At 41.4% G+C, this 18,534-nt stretch overlaps 2 protein-coding genes across 2 annotated transcripts; both read right to left on the reverse strand.

The window, feature by feature from the left end:
* Positions 1–312: 312 nt before the first annotated feature.
* Positions 313–5,898, reverse strand: LOC118430904. Its single transcript, XM_035841935.1, has 5 exons — positions 5,769–5,898; positions 4,360–4,568; positions 3,143–3,309; positions 2,127–2,255; positions 313–1,623 (listed from the first exon to the last, which is right to left on the reverse strand). The coding sequence occupies exons 1-5, from the start codon at positions 5,873–5,875 to the stop codon at positions 1,273–1,275; spliced, it is 963 nt and encodes a 320-aa protein (XP_035697828.1). The 5' UTR covers positions 5,876–5,898; the 3' UTR covers positions 313–1,272.
* A 921-nt stretch (positions 5,899–6,819) lies between these two features.
* LOC118430906 lies at positions 6,820–16,389 on the reverse strand. The gene is made up of 7 exons (XM_035841936.1): positions 16,217–16,389; positions 13,281–13,479; positions 11,486–11,649; positions 10,236–10,370; positions 9,489–9,709; positions 7,604–7,770; positions 6,820–7,026 (listed from the first exon to the last, which is right to left on the reverse strand). Exons 2-6 carry the CDS (start codon positions 13,471–13,473, stop codon positions 7,629–7,631), a joined length of 855 nt encoding a protein of 284 aa, XP_035697829.1. The 5' UTR covers positions 13,474–13,479; positions 16,217–16,389; the 3' UTR covers positions 6,820–7,026; positions 7,604–7,628.
* Between the last annotated feature and the right edge of the window lie 2,145 nt (positions 16,390–18,534).

Below are 18,534 nucleotides of genomic sequence, written 5' to 3' on the forward strand. Positions count from 1 at the left end.
TGCATTGACCCTGACGTGAAGCGTGGATAACTCGGCAATTTCTTCGTCGGCATCAGGGTCCTGCCTCCTCGTAATTTAGAGCTTGCAGACTCGTCGTCCGATCGATTTTCGCCTAATGTGAGGGGGTATATGGGGGCCTTCTTTCATGACAGACAAAAAACTACTGCTAAGTAACATTCAAATACAACTTAATTTCTGCAACAAATTAAAAAAAACGCAGAATTCATCCAGTTGTAGATATCAAAATTGTATTTGAATATTATTTACCTGAATTTACAATCTCTATAAAGGTACAAGTTGTAGTAGTAGTACCACTACTACTACTTTAACAGTACGTCAAAAAGTGACGATATTCTGATATCTAAGTAGTGGAAATGCTGTATTTAAGAGTATTTTGCTTCTCTGCAATGTTCCAACAGTGCTAAAAGACAGGTGTTTGCGAAGTGTCAAGGGCGGTATGGCATTTTGTTTGTATCCGCATACACCACTGACTTGGTTCTTTCAAGAGCATCCAAGCGTGACCTGCTAACTTACGTAAGGAGGTCTTTATATTTAGTCAGTCACATGCCCTGGCCTTTGACATGTGAAAATGTTGTCCTCACATGACTTCACCTGTCTTTTCTACATTGTTCCCAACTGGTGACAGAATTGACGACAACACTGCGTTGCAACAATAAATATTAGATGCAACTTATAGCAACGACATCGCAACTATTTTACTACCTAAGTAAGATTTTAATTTTATGGAATTTCTGAAATGTAGGTACAAAAGTTAACTACATTTCTATACAGTATACTGTATATACAAAGAGAGATACAAGTATATACACATCTTACGAACACACACACACATCTGTAGAATCAATGGCATTTACCATAGCCTGACTATATATATCAAGCTTCTAGTAGCACTTTCACTGGTCATGTCGCTAGAGGAGGAGGCACAATCAGTGAGAGTTTTCATGATGCTAACATTACATTGCCAAACCAAGGACCGGCCGGGCTGTTTGTGGAAACGAAAATAGAAATGTGACCGTAAAAATATACACAAATAATGTCCACGACTGTTCTCTTGTCTTGTGCAGTTTGGTGTCTTTTATTATCACACTTTTCGTTCCTGAAAGCTGCCCGGTCTGGTCCCCAGCAATTGTGACATAGGCCTAACATTTTCTAGTGTCTTTTAGGCTTGGCGTGCATTTTCAAACTGATACACAACATCAACTTTTTTTAAAGATGGAATTGGTTGGAGAGCAGTCTGTACAGAGTGTGGATTCAGCTGTATGTTAATCCTGACTGTTGTTGAGAGAAGTTAGAGTATTTGGTGTCGTACAAATTTTGGGACGGGGGTGGGGGTTGCATGGGCAGTGAGTCACCGGACTGTACTCCAGGGTAGGCCGGGGGTGGTGGAAGCCCTGAGGCCGTTGATGGTGGGATGAAGTGCCCCGGCTGGGCCGCGGACACAGCCGGTGCTGCTACCTGTACGGAACGCATCTTGTCTTTGACCTTCTTACACTCTCCCATGATGTACAAGGTGATGAAGGCAAAGATGACGAACCCGACACTACTCCACAACATGGAGTGGAACATGTCATCCCAAGTGAACAGTCGCTTCAGAAGAACTTTCTACAGGAAAAAGAAGTATAATACAGAAAATGAAGTACAGTTCACTTTACAGATGCATGCGTAAGTCTCCGTAAGTACTTTTTCAAAAATACCAGAAATATGAAGATATAATTTTGGGTGTGTCTGTCTGTTTGTCTGTTTGTGTTTCCGTTTTTTTGTAGTCAGCATAACTCAAGAACCTCTGAATGGATTACAATAATATTTGGCATGTGGGTAAGTGTTGGATAGACAAAGGTCAAAGTCAATTTTGGGCTTCCTGGTGTAAGACCTTATAATTAGTGCTGCAGCAATATTTTGATCTGGTTGTGCTATGATCTTAATTTATTTGGTGGAAAATAGATAGCTTGTATCATAATGAATACGTGTTGTATGTTTGAGCCCCCTAACGGGTTGATCTGGAACTACAGTTTTTGTCAAAATCGTTAAAGAAGAATAACTGAACAAGGGAACGACAAATTTACATGATATTTCTTATATCAAAGGATTGAATCTAATGTACTGACCGTGCGCGCGTTTGGATGGTACAGACATGAGTAGTTTTTCCCAGGCGCGTAGGTCTCGTTGAAGCGCAGCACCTCTCTTTGGTTGTCACGTGAGTTCCTTTCGCATGGTGCTGTCACGCACTGACGGTTCTGAGGAAGTCATAATATGTTGACATTTTATCATGTTTTCTTATATCTCTAGAGTTATCGCATGATGATATTGCGAAACGACTCGTGCCTTGTTGCGAAACGACTCACTTTGTGGCGAAATGACATTGGCGAACTGACATTGTGGCGAAACGACCTGTTGTCTGCATCATTACTTTTATGATGATGATGATGAATGGTTTATTCAAATTAAAATCACTCGCAGCCAATGGCTGAATTGTGAGTTTATTACAATTGTGGTTGCAATTAAAATAAAATAAAAATTCAATAGTAGTTGCAAATAAAATACTACATATCACTATCATTTATCAATAAAAATGGTGTATTCAACTCTTAAAGTTTTCTTTAGACAGATTAATAGAACATTAAAATGAGCATGAAGGAAATCCTATATAGTATAAACACCAACAAAGGGAGTCAGCTTTATGATATGCTTTCATAGAAGAAGACAGACAATTTGTCGTCTCCTTTTATCAGCGGTGTTGCTTATATCCGTTACTTTTAAAAAACAGGGTAATTAGGAACATGTTTGATACAAGCACGTATTATAACCCTAATTAAGAATAAATGAAAACTAACAAAGAAAATTAATGATTTGATTCGTGTGTAAAGGCGATATCTCACTGCACTTGGGGCACCGGTGCGGCACTGCGGGGTTAGAAAGATTGCTCAACAAATTTCAGAGACAAAGAACGAATTTTCTTACGCTTTGTATATTTTATTGTCTTCTAAGTTACGTATTACGCTATATCTAGATTATAAAAAAAATCGGCGAAAATAATACAACAGTGCTGCAGTGAACGAACCCCGTGGTGTCGCACCGGTGCCCCAAGTGCAGTGAGATACCACCGTTAGTGATAGAATACTACCTGCGCGTTGTTCCCATCATCATTGAGCCTTTGTTCAGTGTCGAACAGCACGGCGCTGCTGCTGCTGCTGGTGTTACCATTGGTGCTCCCCTCATACGTCACAGTCATGCGCAGACAGGGGAAACTGGAACTGCAACTTCTGCCGCAACTGCAATCAATCCATTGTCCTGTATATAAAGATAAGAATGAATGAATGAATGAATGAATGAATGGATGAATGAATGAATGAATGAATGAATGAATGAATGAATAAATGAATAAATGAATAAATAAATGGATAAATGAATAAATTAATAAATTAATAAATTAATAAATTAATAAATGAATGGTTCATTATTAATTGTGTCTAGCGACTTTTAAGTTGCACAGCCTACATCATGGCACATGGGCGGTAAATGCTTTGTTGGCTGTGCTACCATGTTTTGTTCCTTCAATTCTTGTTCCAACGTTTATTGTGCCTATTTGAAAAATGAAGCCATCTTGTTTTTTTTCGCTCTACCCCACTGGGTTTTTTTTCAGTCTGCTGAGGATATTATCCATAATAGGGCCTTCACACTGAAACCGAATCAGCAGGAATCAATCAGAACCAGCCGGAATGAAGTATTGCAAAATTCGTGCCACATTCGGGGCCATTCCGAGTGGGAATTCCAAATGGACTTTGTATCCCCTTCACACGAGAAGGAATGAGCCAAAATGCTGTCAGAATGAAAAAAATCTTTTCTATTCCTGTGAATTTGTACTGTATTCGAGAAATTCTTATTGCATTCCAGATACTCAAGATTATATTTTGGCCACATTCGGACAGGATTTGAAGTGGCTTGCCGTTTCAGTTCTCCATCGAATGGGAAAAGAATGTTTCGAATACTGTTGGAATGCCGCAGAATGTGGTCATACTGCAGTTAGAATAGGCAGAATGTACTTAGAATCCACTTGGAATGCCATTCGATATTTCTCCACTTCGAATGCACCTCGACAGTTTTGAACATGTCAAAAACTTTCGGGCCAGCCAAGAGAACGGGCATGAATAGCTGGAATGCAGTAAGAATGTCTAGAACACACTACGAATTGGCAAGAATATGTCAGGAATAGAAAAGAGTTTTCATTCCGACAGCATTCCGGCTGATTCTTGTTCTCGTGTGAAGGGGGCTTAACATTTACTTGCTGTTGTAACAGTGGGGTTCAAGGACTGCTAAACTGAAGACTATTACTTTAGGTACCAGTGAGAGAGCTCCCAGTCGTAGTACAAGTTGTGTGTTTGAACTCAAGGGAGTTGGTTTCCACCACAGGCTTGACGATGTAGATTCCGCAAACAATGATGGCGGCTGCCCCACCCGCCGCCAGGAGTGCAGCCATCCACCCGTAACACTTCAAATCCTTGTACTGTTTGTGCAACTTCCTCCTTTCGTCCATCTTGGGGAGTCCAGTCCTATAGGAATGAATTCCACTTTACAATGGGTTTTTGTCCAATTTGTGATAGAAACAGACAAAAATTGTCACAGTCTATTGAGTGTAAGTCTTTAACAATGTCATACCAAGACAGAATTTTTCAATATGCAATAAGTTCTCGGCCTCAGCCAGAAATAATAAGCACAACTCAGATTTCGAAGCATAGATGTCAAGTATAAAGTCTGATATGAATGTGTACCAAAATTCAAATCATTGTGATCATTACTTTGCATGCGACACCCAGTAACGTTATAACAAGTAACATGCGGCGAAGATGATGATGGTGCTATACCCTATTATATACTATTTTAATCATTATTTTATTCCCATGTATACTTGCAATTATCCTTCGGGCAGGAATTTGCAATAAAGTAATCTTTTTATATTCTGAGAGGCCGAAATTTTGAATAGATCCCGTCGCACGTATTTTGGTAGATACATATTTCGAATAGATCGACAATAGATCAATTAACGGTGTTCAATGCCGTATCAGTCTGTATACGCAAAAACAAAAACAAACAAAAAAATCCCTGTTCTTATCTGCCATAATACGACCGCGAGGTCATTTCGTTCAATGCCCATTGATATATTGTCTCCTTTGTTACGCAAAGATGGGTGTGGCCTATCGAGTTTCAATCCACTGGTCTCAAAAAGTAGGTTGAGTCAATATTCAACCACCTTAATCCAAAGAACAAACGATATTTTGAAGAAAATTTTGTGATAAAAATTCATTTTTGCGTATACAACATTGTCATACATGTCGTAGGACATATTTTTCGCTAACATCGGGGTAGCTTGTTTGGGCATGCACATGTACGTTTCCAAAGCATGACGAATCCTTAGTACCATGAATATTGACAAAAATGAAATCCTACGAGATATCTGGAGTAATTGCTACTTCTATTTTGATTTGTTTCATGATTGTCTTTAATGTTATGACTAGCAACCAAAAGGTGTTGCATAAAAATAATGTACTTCTGATTTTTTGAGAAAATAAAGACTACAAGCTATAGACAACCTGTCAAGCCATGTCAGACCGTACAAAAACAGGTAGTACTACTTGGCAGCTACACATGTCATTTTCGTCCTAAATTGTTTCACTGTTGTCAACATGAACAAATTTTCATGTACACAAAGACATTTAGACAGGAATGGTACAATAGATATGACGGTTACTTACTTCCGGAAGCCCAGCAACACACGAGAAAATGTGCCGAGCACAGACTGGTATGACCCACTGTCGGCTAGTACCTGTACGCCCCACGTGATGACGACACTTGTTGCCATAGTTGCAGTAACCTGATACCCCGAGTAAGGCATTTCCAAACCGGGGCCCGGCCGGGCAGCTTTCGGGAGCAAAAAGAATGATACATCAAAATACACAAAATGTCAAAATAAGATGCATGGGCATGATTTGTGTATTTTTCTAGGCATACATTTTAATTTTTCGTTTCTCAAAACATCCCGGCCGGGCCCCGCTTTGGAAATGTGACCTACGCCTAAGTAACGTGACATCTTTTATATGGGACACAGGTCTTAGTGGATGATCTGATACCCTGGTTGCCAGACGTCGACCGTCCACCGAATCCCCAGCCAATTTCTTCGGCGGCCCAAGGCAGTCTGCCCGCCGACCTAAATTAGCGCTCCGGAAAGGCCAGCAAAACTCCGCTGGGCCAAACCTCCCAGGATCGTTAAATTAGATCGGCGGGCAGACTGCATTGTGACGCCGAAGAAACCAACTGTGGCCCCTGGGTAAGTCTAGTTACTAGGCTAATTAATAAGGATCTAATCTTTCAGATTTTGTCTAAAATTGACGTTTTCTTTTTGTTTGCTCGCAACCAATAAACAAGTTAGATTCCAAACTGCCGTAATAACTTGCTTCAAGATATGCAAACTGACGGTTGGCACTTGTGTCAAGAGATGCAAACTGAAACGGGTTTCATTCTTTGAGAATTTCACACAATCGGAAATACGTTGACCTGGTGTTGGAGGGTCATCCAGGGAAAGGCTGCTGTGGTTTTGAATATTCTAGAAGGTACTACGTAATATATCATCAAGGGGTTTCATACAGGCTATCATTACATTCCACTATATCTATCTATATATCTTACGAAGTTATGCTGACAAATACACAGAAAAACACAAAAACACAGACTCATAAAAGGCACACCTACATTCTGCATGGAGGTAACAGGATTTACAGTTATCAATATCAACCACAGACAGCAATATGTGTTTGGAACCGAGCACAGCTTTAATGTACTTGTATGCAGATTTAGAACAAAAATTGTGTGTATACTACTAAGCCCGTGACTTCTAACGTAATGATAATAAACATTATATGGCGGAGTATATTAGGAAAAGCGACGAATTCTTCATCATCCTTCAATAAAGTCGGTCAATTTCGAACAGTACACAAAATTATCTAGTATATATATATAGCAATGTAAACTATTTACAGACAGAAAACATGTATATATGATAGTGCGCATCTCTACTGATAATAGTATTGACACATACAGAAATGTACTACATCCCTCTACTATTTACAGATTTACTTGTATTTATTTCACAACTGCGTGCAAAGTTAAAGACATGAAATGAAATGAAGTCCATTAGTCCAAAAATGTCCTTGAACACCTCATGACTACAATCGATAAACTATAACATCTAGAATGAGAGAAAAAATATGCACAGCAGCATTAATTAGTCAGTGCACAGTTAATCAGGCTAGTCTTCTGCTCACTTCCGTCTGTTGGACACTATTAAACATGAAAAGTACTAAAAACAGCCTTCATCCTAACAACGCTTGTCGTGCTTGTCCAGGATCCTTATCTTGCAATTGCCACTTTGGAGTCGACGTCTCTTATGACACCGTCACTGACGTCTAAAAGCCATTCTGCGTGTTCAGACTTCCCTCCTCCCTTCCTCGTACCGTGTACGATCGTTGCGCAATAAAGTTCTTCTATACAACATCAAAGCTACATAACAACTTTGAGATGGCGTTGGTTCGAGAGCAGTCTACACAGACTCTGTACATTCAGTTGTATGTGAATCCTGTCTTTTGTTGCGAGAAGTTAGAGTAGTTGGTGTCGTACAGATTTTGGGGCGGGGGTGCAGGCTGCATGGGCAGCGAGTCACCGGACTGTACTCCAGGGTAGGTCGGTGGCGGTGGAAGGTACCAGGCGCGGATTTAGGGGGCGGGCGCACCCGGCGCGCGCCCCCCCTTTGGCTGGACCCCAAAAAAAATTCGGCTGGACCACCAAAAAAAAAAGGAATTCCACAAAGAAATCCAGAAAATCAGCGAAAGTTGCAGCGGAGCGGCGACAATACAAAGCAATGCCAAGGCAATACTCCCGCCCTCCTTCGGAACTCGCTTATGTTCCATCTGACTCTAATATTGTTATTATATTTGTTATTTTGGTACCCTATTAGCCCATGTGGACTGAGCGACGCAAGATACAATATCAAACATTCATTCATTCATACTGTGACGGTAAATGTCAGGAGTAAAAATGTGTCAAACTTATGATATGTCTCCGCTAAGGGACTTGACGTTATTTACCGGGGGGAGGGCTGATGCAAAATGGGTCAGGTAAAAAAACGGCGATCTTTTCCACTACACATGTACGATATTTACACAAAAGAAACCAAATTAATGTTCTACTTGGAAGAGACTTGGGTATATTTTAGCGATATCGTGACGAAAACCGCTTCAATACTGCTGTAATCATTCCAAAACGGGAGTTATTTCGGCCAACCAACAAACTTGCCGAAAAATTTTCGCGCCATCATATGCATGATTACGTCATATGCACGCAGCAGAGAGCCCGCTGTCACGAAAGTAAACATCGTAATGTTTTATCCCGTTGCCGTCCGTGAACCATTCCGTCTACAAAGAACCGATGCACACAGGATTGATATTGATACCAATTTTAGTTGCTATAGTCTTCGTAAACTTCGTGCGAACATGGAATTACACGACAGAGGCGGCTGCAGCAAATTTCTTATGGGGAGGGCGAACTATATTAACGTAATCCTAGGGGGTCCGGGGCATGCTCTCCCGGGAAAATTTTGAAATCTTGACTATCTGAAACGATCTTTCCTAACTTTTGATGGACAAATTTGCTGACAGACTAAGCTAAGTTAAATAGCCTTTCTAGTAGGGTTTTTAGCTTATATTATTAACGGCGACGACGCCCCCAACGTATTTTCACGATTTCGAGCGCACGAGCCGTCGCAAGGTAGGTCTGGAGAAAAATGTTGAAATTTGAACCCTCTGAACCAGGATTTTCTGCACTTTGAGGGATAAACTTTGCTGGTAGACTATGCTAAATGTAATGACATTTCTATCAGGGGAAAATATTTTTGATGGCGACGAGCGCCAGAGCGTCGTGGGCGCCGGACGCGCAAGCCGTCGCCAGGCACGTCCAGAAAAAAATTGAAATCTTGACCACCTGAAACTTCATTTCCTGCATTTCAGGGGCACATTTTGCTTGTATTTCTAAGGCCCCTTAGGCAATTTTTTTTTCAATAGCCCTCCCCCCGGCTCAAGACATGTTTCCCCAGGCCAAAAATATGATTGTTGAATGTGAGATTGCTAACGTTAACTATAAAATCAGTGTTCGTTCGTTTATTATATTTGTTCAGCCCTAAAAGTTTGTTGATTCGTTGGGTATTTTTGCACAGAAATAGCTCTAAAATGCACCAGAGAGCCTCTTTATTTTAAAAAGTTCTCGGGGGAGGCCCCCCAAACCCCCCCAACGAGAGGGGGGGAACCCCCCTCTCGTGCTCTCCCCCCGCGAAGCTACGCTGCGCATTCGTGGCCTTCGGCTACGACCTGACATGCAACAGCATATGCGCCCCCCCTTTGCGAAATCCTGGATCCGCCCCTGGGTACTGTCCGGAAGCCATTGCCTGTGGTGGGAGGAAGTGCCCCGGCTGGGCCGTAGCTGACACAGCCGGTGCTGGCACTTGCACGGAACGCATCTTATCCTTGACTTTCTTACACTCGCCCAAGATGTACAGGGTGATGCAGGCAAAGATGACGAAACCGATAGAACTCCACAGCATGGAGTGGAACATGTCATTCCACGTGAACAGTCGCTTCAAAATGACTTTCTACAGGGGAAAGAAGAATGATACAGAAAATGAAGTACACTTTGTGTTAAATTGTTCACCTAGCAGATATATGCGTTTACAGATCTCTGTAACTCTTCAAATAGAAATATGAAGATATAGTTTTGGGTGTGCCTGTCTGTCTTTCTGTCTGTTTGTGTTTCCGGATTTTTGTAGTCAGCATAACTCAAGAACCTCTAGATGAATTACGATTATATTAAGTATGTGGGTATGTGTCGGGTAGACGAATGTCAAAGTCAATTATTTTTTGGGCCCTAGTATGTAAATTTGGTACTACAGCAGAAATCCCATGTTTTTGCATCTTTTGACCTAGATGTGCTATATGGTCTTACTATTTTGTTAGCAGATACCTTGTAACGTAAGGAATACGTGGTGTATGGTTTGGCCCCTTGTCAGGTTGCTCTGGAAGTATAGTTTTTTGGTCAAAATCTTCTAAGAAGGATAACTGAACAAAGAAATGACATATTTACATGATACGTTTTTATTGAAATGAATTGAATGTACTAACCGTGGGCGCGTCTGGGTGATACAGACACGAGTAGTTTTTCCCTGGGGCGTAGGTCTCGTTGAAACGTTGCACCTCTCTTTGGTTAACGTTGATACCTACGGGCCTTTCGCAAGGTGCGTACACGCACTGACGGTTCTGAGGAAGCGAAAATATGTTGAGATTTTATCATGTTCTCTTATATCTCTAGAGTTATGGCATGATGATGTTGCGAAACAACTCGTGCCTTGTGGCGAAACGACTTACTTTGTTGTGAAATGACATTTGCGAACTGACATTGTGGCGAAACGACATGTTACCCGCATGATTACGTTCATGGTGATGATGATGGTGATGAATGGTTTATTCAAATTAAATCACTCGTAGCCAATGGCTGAATTTGCGAATTCATTACAATTTCAGTCGCAATCAAAACACTACATGTAATACAAGTAATAGAGCTACTACAATAGTTGTTGCGAATAAAATACTACCTTAAGTTTTGAGTATACAGATAATAATGAAACATTAAGGAAACCCTATACAGTATAAACACCAACAAAGGGGGTCAGCATTATTACTTCCAGGAAAATGGAAGTATTTTTGCTATATTGTTTACAGTCTGGAGCTTATGTTGGGGATATCTCAAGAACCGTTGGAAGGTTTGCAATGGTTTTCGGTGGGTGGGTAGGTGCGGGGATGGGGATGGTGCAGGTGGATTTTGCGCCACCTGTTGGTTGAACTTGATACTGCAGCAACACGTTTTGTGTCATATTTTTGCACCTGGACTTGCTGTGGCGTTGATTTTTATGTGGTGGGTAGGTGAATGGCGGATGATGATTTGCTGTGAATTTCAGCCATGTAGCTTGTACACGGCTGAAAGTGACACTCAGAAGGTAGCCACGAGTGTAGTTGTAGAAGACTAGTTAGACAGCTGTAAAAGTGGCCATGAGTGAAGTTGCCAACTTGATATTATTAAGTAGTACCACACTAGCGTCACTTTTACTACAAAAGTGCACTTCTTGAATACAGGAACGAATGCTTTGATGGCTATGATACCATGTTTTGTCCCTTCATTTCTTGTTCCAAACATTTTTATGTTTCGTTGTTTTACTTTTATTGAATATTTTTTCTTTAAAAATCTCTAAATATTTCATGGAAATATGAGGTCTACGAACTCTTGTATTGTACTTTTATGGTAGTGAAAAAAACCTGCAGTGCCGCACCGGTGACCCAAGTGCAGTGAGACACCACCTTTAGCGATAGAATCCTACCTGCGCGTTGTTCCCATCACTATTCAGCCTTTGTTCAGTGTCGAACAGAACAGCGCTGACGCTGCTGGCGTTACCATTGGTGCTTCCTTCATACGTCACGGTCATGCGCAGACAGGGGAAACTGGAAGTGCAACTTCTGCCGCAACTGCAATCAATCCATTGTCCTGTACATAATGAATGAGTGAAAGAAAGAATTAATATTCATAAAAATGATATATAAAAATATATGTAGAAATGTCCTTTTGTAGTTTGTAGAGCCTAATGAATGAATGAATGAATGAATGACAAGGACTGTTGTTCCAGAAACGTGTGCGACAGGACGAGGCGTGGTTATGCTGTGTGTAGAACAGTAAGAGAAAGACAGGACTGTTGTTACAGAAACGTGTACGACAGGACGAGGCGTGGTTATGCTGTGTGTAGAACAGTAAGAGAAAGACAGGACTGTTGTTCCAGAAATGTGTACGACAGGACGAGGCGTGGTTATGCTGTGTGTAGAACAGTAAGAGAAAGACAGGACTGTTGTTCCAGAAATGTGTACGACAGGACGAGGCGTGGTTATGCTGTGTGTAGAACAGTAAGAGAAAGACAGGACTGTTGTTCCAGAAACGTGTACGACAGGACGAGGCGTGGTTATGCTGTGTGCAGAACAGTAAGAGAAAGACAGGACTGTTGTTACAGAAAAGTGTACGACAGGACGAGGCGTGGGTATGATGTGTGCAGAACAGTAAGAGAAAGACAGGACTGTTGTTCCAGAAATGTGTGTGACAGGACTAGGCGTGGTTATGCTGTGTGCAGAACAGTAAGAGAAAGACAGGACTGTTGTTCCAGAAATGTGTGCGACAGGACTAGGCGTGGTTATGCTATGTGCAGAACAGTATGAGAAAGACAGGACTGTTGTTCCAGAAACGTGTACGACAGGACGAGGTGTGGTTATGCTGTGTGCAGATCAGTAAGAGAAAGACAGGACTGTTGTTCCAGAAATGTGTGCGACAGGACTAGGCGTGGTTATGCTATGTGCAGAACAGTATGAGAAAGACAGGACTGTTGTTCCAGAAACGTGTACGACAGGACGAGGCGTGGTTATGCTGTGTGCAGAACAGTAAGAGAAAGACAGGACTGTTGTTCCAGAAACGTGTACGACAGGACGAGGTGTAGTTATACTGTGAGAGGAACAATAACAGAAACTCTGGACTGTTGTTTCAGAAATGTGTACGACAGGACGAGGTGTAACTATGTCAGTATGTGTGTACAGAATTGGAACAATAACACAGGACTGTTGTCCTAGAAACGTCTATGACAGGACAAGGTGTAAATATGTGTGTACAGAAGTGGAACAGTAACACAGGACTGTTGTCCTAGAAACGTCTATGACAAGACGAGGTGTAAATATGTGTGTACAGAATTGGAACAGTAACACAGGACTGTTGTCCTAGAAACGTTGATGACAAGACGAGGTGTAACTATGTGTGTACAGAATTGGAACAGTAACACAGGACTGTTGTCCTAGAAACGTTTATGACGAGACGAGGTGTAACTGTGTACAGAATTGTAACAGAAACGCAAGACGGTTGTTCCAGAAACTTCTGAAGCGAGAGGAGGTGTAATTATGTTGCGTTTTATATTTTGATATTTGTATATATTGTAAATAATTTTTATGCTCTCCCAGAGTGGAGGAATAAAGGAAGGAAAAGAAAGGAATGAATGGATGAATGAATGGTTATCATTGTGTGGTTCAAAATACGTGAAAATTTGTTACTAAATGAGATAAATGTCAGGTAATCACAGTAAGACATACCAGTGAGAGAGCTCGTTGTCGTAGTACAGGTTGTGGGTTGGAACTCGAGAGAGTTGGTTTCCACCATAGGTTTGACGATGTAGATTCCGCAAACGATGATGGCGGCCGCCCCACCCGCCGCCAGGAGTGCTGCCATCCAACCGTAACACTTCAAATCCTTGTACTGTTTGTTTAGTTTCTGCCTTTCGGCCATCTTGTCCTGTAGGAATGAATTCCATTTTGTAAGGGATTTTTGTCCAACTTATGATAGAAATAGACACAAATTGTTGGTCTATTGAATGTAAGTCTGATACAATGTTATCACATCGAACTAGAAGGACTCTAGAACTTGGCGTTCTCTCATTGGTTGAACTGATAACTGTGTGGTCCAAGTCAGTGTTGGTCCAAAATACCGATCTAATACTAATAGACCGATTCACAACCGAATATGGGAATTTTATATCTAATGCATATATCTAAAAAAAACGTCGACAATTTCATCTTTCACTGTACACAGAAAAGAACTCAAACCCAATAGCGACCGTTTTATATTAGTTGTAGCACTAGATGACGACTCGCATATCTCTTAACGTTTATTTCATTAACAGTATTCTATACCTTATCATATACTATTTATATCATTATTGTATCCCCATGTATACTTGCAATTAGCCTGCGGGCAGGAATTTGCAATAAAGTAATCTATTTCTATTCTGGGAGGCCGGATTTTGAATAGATCCCGTCGCACGTATCCTGGTAGATACATATTTCGACTAAATCGAGAATAGATCAAACTAGAGTTCGACGGACACATCTCTTCGCCAAATAATCATGCCCTTATTAAGACTTTAACGTCTTATCATGTATTACTAAATAGTACCTACCCCAATAGCAAATGACTGCATGAACGTGTGTTCCTCACAAACCCACAAATGCTACCAAAAACATAACCTTCTCGGCGAACTGGTGACAAGGAAATGATGTACAATGTTGTGATACTTTCCAGCGCAACTTTCATAGTGTTTTGTTAAAATCAGACTCTACCAGACTCCAGCCTGGCCGAATAGTATTGATTTTAGGGGGCCTTGGACTGTGACCAAAGATGACCTCGGGTAGCATCCCTGGTCAATCAGAATTTCATGCTCGTCAGACTGGCTGTCTTGACCTACTTTTTCTCTGTTTTTAGACATCTATGTGCCGATTCAAGTTCTTTCGGGTGACTCCGTCACAAGTATATCTTTAACCTATATAGAAGTTTCCCTAAGTAATTATATAAAATAGATAGTGATTTATATAATTTGCATCTCATTATGTTCATTATCACCCAAAGTAACTACCTACCAAAAACGAAGACTATCCAACAATCTCTTCTGGAGTTATCCTTCTTAAAAGTTACGAACTATAAGACCCACTGCAGTTCCAAACAAGCTGCTAGGGGGGCCAAAATTACACCATTCACTCCTAGTCCCAACAGCTTAATCTCCAAGCAGATCTTGCTGTGGCAAATGGGAAAGAGTTTAGCCGGCAGAGGAGTTATTGGCCACAGCCACAGCCCGGTGGCCAATAATCCTCCCTTGCCGGCTAATTCCTTCCCCAGCTTATGTTACTGTTTTAATGCAACCGGAGGAATCTGCTTGGAGATTACCAACAGCTATCCACCACTAAAAAATTATGAACCTGGCACTTCTGGAAAATTTAGGCTCAAGCTTTGACGCTCACTTGCAGTACCAAAACAAGTCGCCAGGAGGCCCATTATCGAACTTGACCTCCCTTTCTGTGTCCCCTAGCTATCAACAAAATATCATTAGCATTCATCAAAAGCATCTTGAGTTATCTTGCATACAGACAAACGCACTTACATATAAAGTCAGCTACAGCACCGTAGGTAAAAGCTAGCTAAACCATTCTCGCACAAGACAATCCTTTACACAACCGCTACACACCTACCAAATATCGTAGAAATCGCCCAGCTGCATTTTGACTTATGCTTCCTGAAACAAACCTCGAAAAAATACAAAGCTCGCTGCTGTACCGTAGGAAAACGCCAAGTAAACCATTTTCAAACTAGGCATGCCTTTCGACAACCGCTACACACCTACAAAAAATCAAAAAGTTCCATCCACAATTTCTCGACTTATATGTTGTTGACCTACATACAGACCCAAGTCGACAAAAACATACTCTATCGCCATTGGCGAAGAGAATAACGGTGACCGATGACGTATCAGTGTATACGCAAAAAAAAAACCTGAAAAATCCCTGTACAATGTACTTATCTGCAATGATACGACCGCGAGGTCAATTCATTCCCTTGATAATAGCCTCCGGCTAGCTGGGTAGCCCTGGCTGTATTTCTCATGATTATACAGCCGAATAAATCAAATCAAATCAAAAAATCCTTTATTTATTTAGTTAGATGGGCGTGTGCTATTAAGTTTCGTATCCACTGGTCTCACAAAGTAGGTCAAATCTCTATTCAACCCCTATAATCCAAAGAACAAGCGATATTTGAAGATAATTTTGTGATGACAATCTCATTTTTGCGTACACAACATTGCCATGTATGTCGAAGGGCATGTTTTTCTCTAAACTCGGAGAAAATGTTTTAGCTATTTACTTCTCCACAACATGGTGAGTCCTTAGTACCATGTAAACTGTAAAAAAAACCTGCAAGATATCTGGAGTGAAGACTGATTCTACTTCGATTTATTTTCATGATTCTCTTTAGTAATAGGACACCAACAGGTGTTGCCGACAAAATAGTAGACTTTTTGAGAACGAAGACTTCTATTTGCACACAACCCGTCACGTCATGTCTGACCGTACACACACAAGTAGTAGCAGTTACATATGCCGTTTTTGTTCTATTTTGTTTCACTGTTGTCACTATGAACAAATTTACATGTACACAAAGACATATAGACAGGAATGGTACAATAGACATGAAGGTCACTTACTTTCGGAGCACAGGAAAACAGGAGAAAATGTGCCGGGCACTGAGCTGGTATGACCCACTATCGGCTGTTATCTGTAGGGGTGACGTAACCATTAGCACATGCGCCTAGAGCCCACGGTGAGAATAAAAACAAGGCTTTAAACCATTGAAAAGCCTTTCTTGGTGGGATTTTATGTGAAATCTGGGCATTTGGGGAGTGGCTGCAGTAGGAAAGACCCTACACTTGTAGAATTAGTTGTAAAAATGACCTTTCTCTATCGAGGGGGTTTCCGCACCCCCCTGAAATAGTGGTATCGTCGCCAGAATGCTGTTTTCAGCCAAATGGGCCAATCCAAGGGCTCTAATTAGGGGGGGGGGGGTGTATCAAAAGATTAGCCGTATAGAAATTCTTGCAAATGAATTTGCTGAGACTGGACATAGTAGGCTATCATTTGAAGGTAAGTTTGTATGGCTTGAACTTTTTATTCTTGAGATAATTGCATATTTGTTTCCTCAACTTTCCAATTGGAACGCATGTATTACTGGGGGAAATTCTAATGGCATCGTCTCCCCTGTACCCCTCAAGTGATGACGACACTTGTTACCATGGTTACTGTAACCTGATACCTCGAGTATGTAACGTGACATTTTCTATATGGGACACGGGTCTTAGCGGAGGATCTGATACCCTGGTTGTCAGACCGACGACCGAGCCACCAGTCAGTTTCTTCGGCGACCCAAGGCAGTCTGCCCGCCGATCTAAATTATAGCGCTCCGGGGAGTTTAGCTCGACCAGCAAAAATCCTTCCGGGCTAAAATTCTCCGGGGCATCAAATCTGATCGGCGGGTAAACTGCATTCAGCCGCCGAAGAAACCGACTACCACTCCTGGTGGGTCTGGTTGACAGGGTAATTAATAATGATCTAATCTTTCAGATTATCTGAAATTGACATTTTCTTCTTGTTTGCTCGCATCAACCTCCTTGCAACCAGTAAACAAGTTAGATTTCAGACTACCTTCATTGACTGCTGTATTTACGGTTGACGCCTGCGTCGACATGATATGCAAACTGACGGTTGACACTTGAGTCAAGAGAGGCAAACTGAAATGAGATTGGTGTATATTGTGTCTCCGTTCTTTGAGAATTGCATACAAACGATGTGTTTGATTTGATTTGATTTATTCGGCTGTATAATCATGAGAAATACAGCCAGGGCTACCCAACTAGCCTGAGGCTATTATCAAGGGCTAGCCCTGGTAACATTACAATATACGTTATACAATAGTATACAATATACAACAGTATTAACGATACATGTAACTTTGACTACAGAGGTGATCCGTGTTTACAGCTTGACTAGCAGTCGTACGATCTAGAATGTCAGTCTATGATACAAATGATATTACTCGGTTATCTATATAAGGCTAGTTAGTCAGCGATTAACACGTTTGAACGCTATAATGTATACGTTCTACAGTGCAGATCGTTCAGTAGGAACAGTAGTTGTTGCCATCAATAGCTACTATCAGTAATACAATGACTATTAGGAAACTATGATATGCTTTATCAAGCGTTTACAGAGTATTTGTTATCAGGCGACGTGCGCAGTCTATTTTTGAAGGAGCTGATGGTGCTAGCTGTACGGGTACTACTGGGGAGAGAGTTCCAGAGGGAAATTGCTCTGCTCACAAATGTTCTCTGAGATCGTGTAGTCTTGTATGCAGGAGTAGTCAAATGTTCACTGTTTCTTAGGGGGTAGCGGGAGTCGATAGCAGACGCTCGTGCATGAGGAAGCAGACTTTGCAGGTGTGGGGGGCAACGTCCATTCAACAGTTTGTACATGGTTACTGCCGTATGGAACTTGCGTCGGTACTGTAGTGACGGTAGGGATAGTTCGGAGTAGAGACGTTCGTATGAAGGGTACGGTAGTCCGAAGTGGCCACTGATAATCCTGGTGGTTTGGTACTGGACAGATTCCAGGATCAAACGATGTGTTGACTTGGTATTCGAGGGTCAGCTTGGTTCGAATATTCTCGAAGGTTCCATGTAAGAGATAAATCCTGGGCGATGGGCTACATTATCATTACAGTCTCTCTCTCTCTCTCTCTCTTCCTCTCTCTCTTCATATATACCATATGAAGTTATGCTGACTACAATATTCGGAAAACACAGACACACAGACAAAAACACACCTACATTTTGTATACAGTGAATAACAACTCCAGAAAGCAATATGAGTGAGAAACTGAGCACAGCTTTAATGCACTTGTATGCAACTACAGAACAAATTGTTTTTGAAGAACGAAGCGTTGGTACTCTCTAACATAACTAAGAGGTCA

Source organism: Branchiostoma floridae, chromosome 14, assembly GCF_000003815.2.
Source record: "Branchiostoma floridae strain S238N-H82 chromosome 14, Bfl_VNyyK, whole genome shotgun sequence".
NCBI lineage: Eukaryota > Metazoa > Chordata > Leptocardii > Amphioxiformes > Branchiostomatidae > Branchiostoma > Branchiostoma floridae.

Bases quoted from the DNA above. Each gene is read 5' to 3' on its own strand.
- LOC118430904 (XM_035841935.1), bottom strand. From the start codon at position 5,875: ATGGCAACAAGTGTCGTCATCACGTGGGGCGTACAGGTACTAGCCGAC. The intron at 4,569-5,768 runs GTAAGTAACCGT...TCATTCCTATAG, and splicing joins GTGTTGCTGGGCTTCCGGAA to GACTGGACTCCCCAAGATGG. The intron at 1,624-2,126 runs GTCAGTACATTA...TTTTTCCTGTAG, and splicing joins ACCATCCAAACGCGCGCACG to AAAGTTCTTCTGAAGCGACT.
- LOC118430906 (XM_035841936.1), bottom strand. From the start codon at position 13,473: ATGGCCGAAAGGCAGAAACTAAACAAACAGTACAAGGATTTGAAGTGT. The intron at 11,650-13,280 runs GTATGTCTTACT...CATTATGTACAG, and splicing joins GACAACGAGCTCTCTCACTG to GACAATGGATTGATTGCAGT. The intron at 9,710-10,235 runs GTTAGTACATTC...TTTCCCCTGTAG, and splicing joins ATCACCCAGACGCGCCCACG to AAAGTCATTTTGAAGCGACT.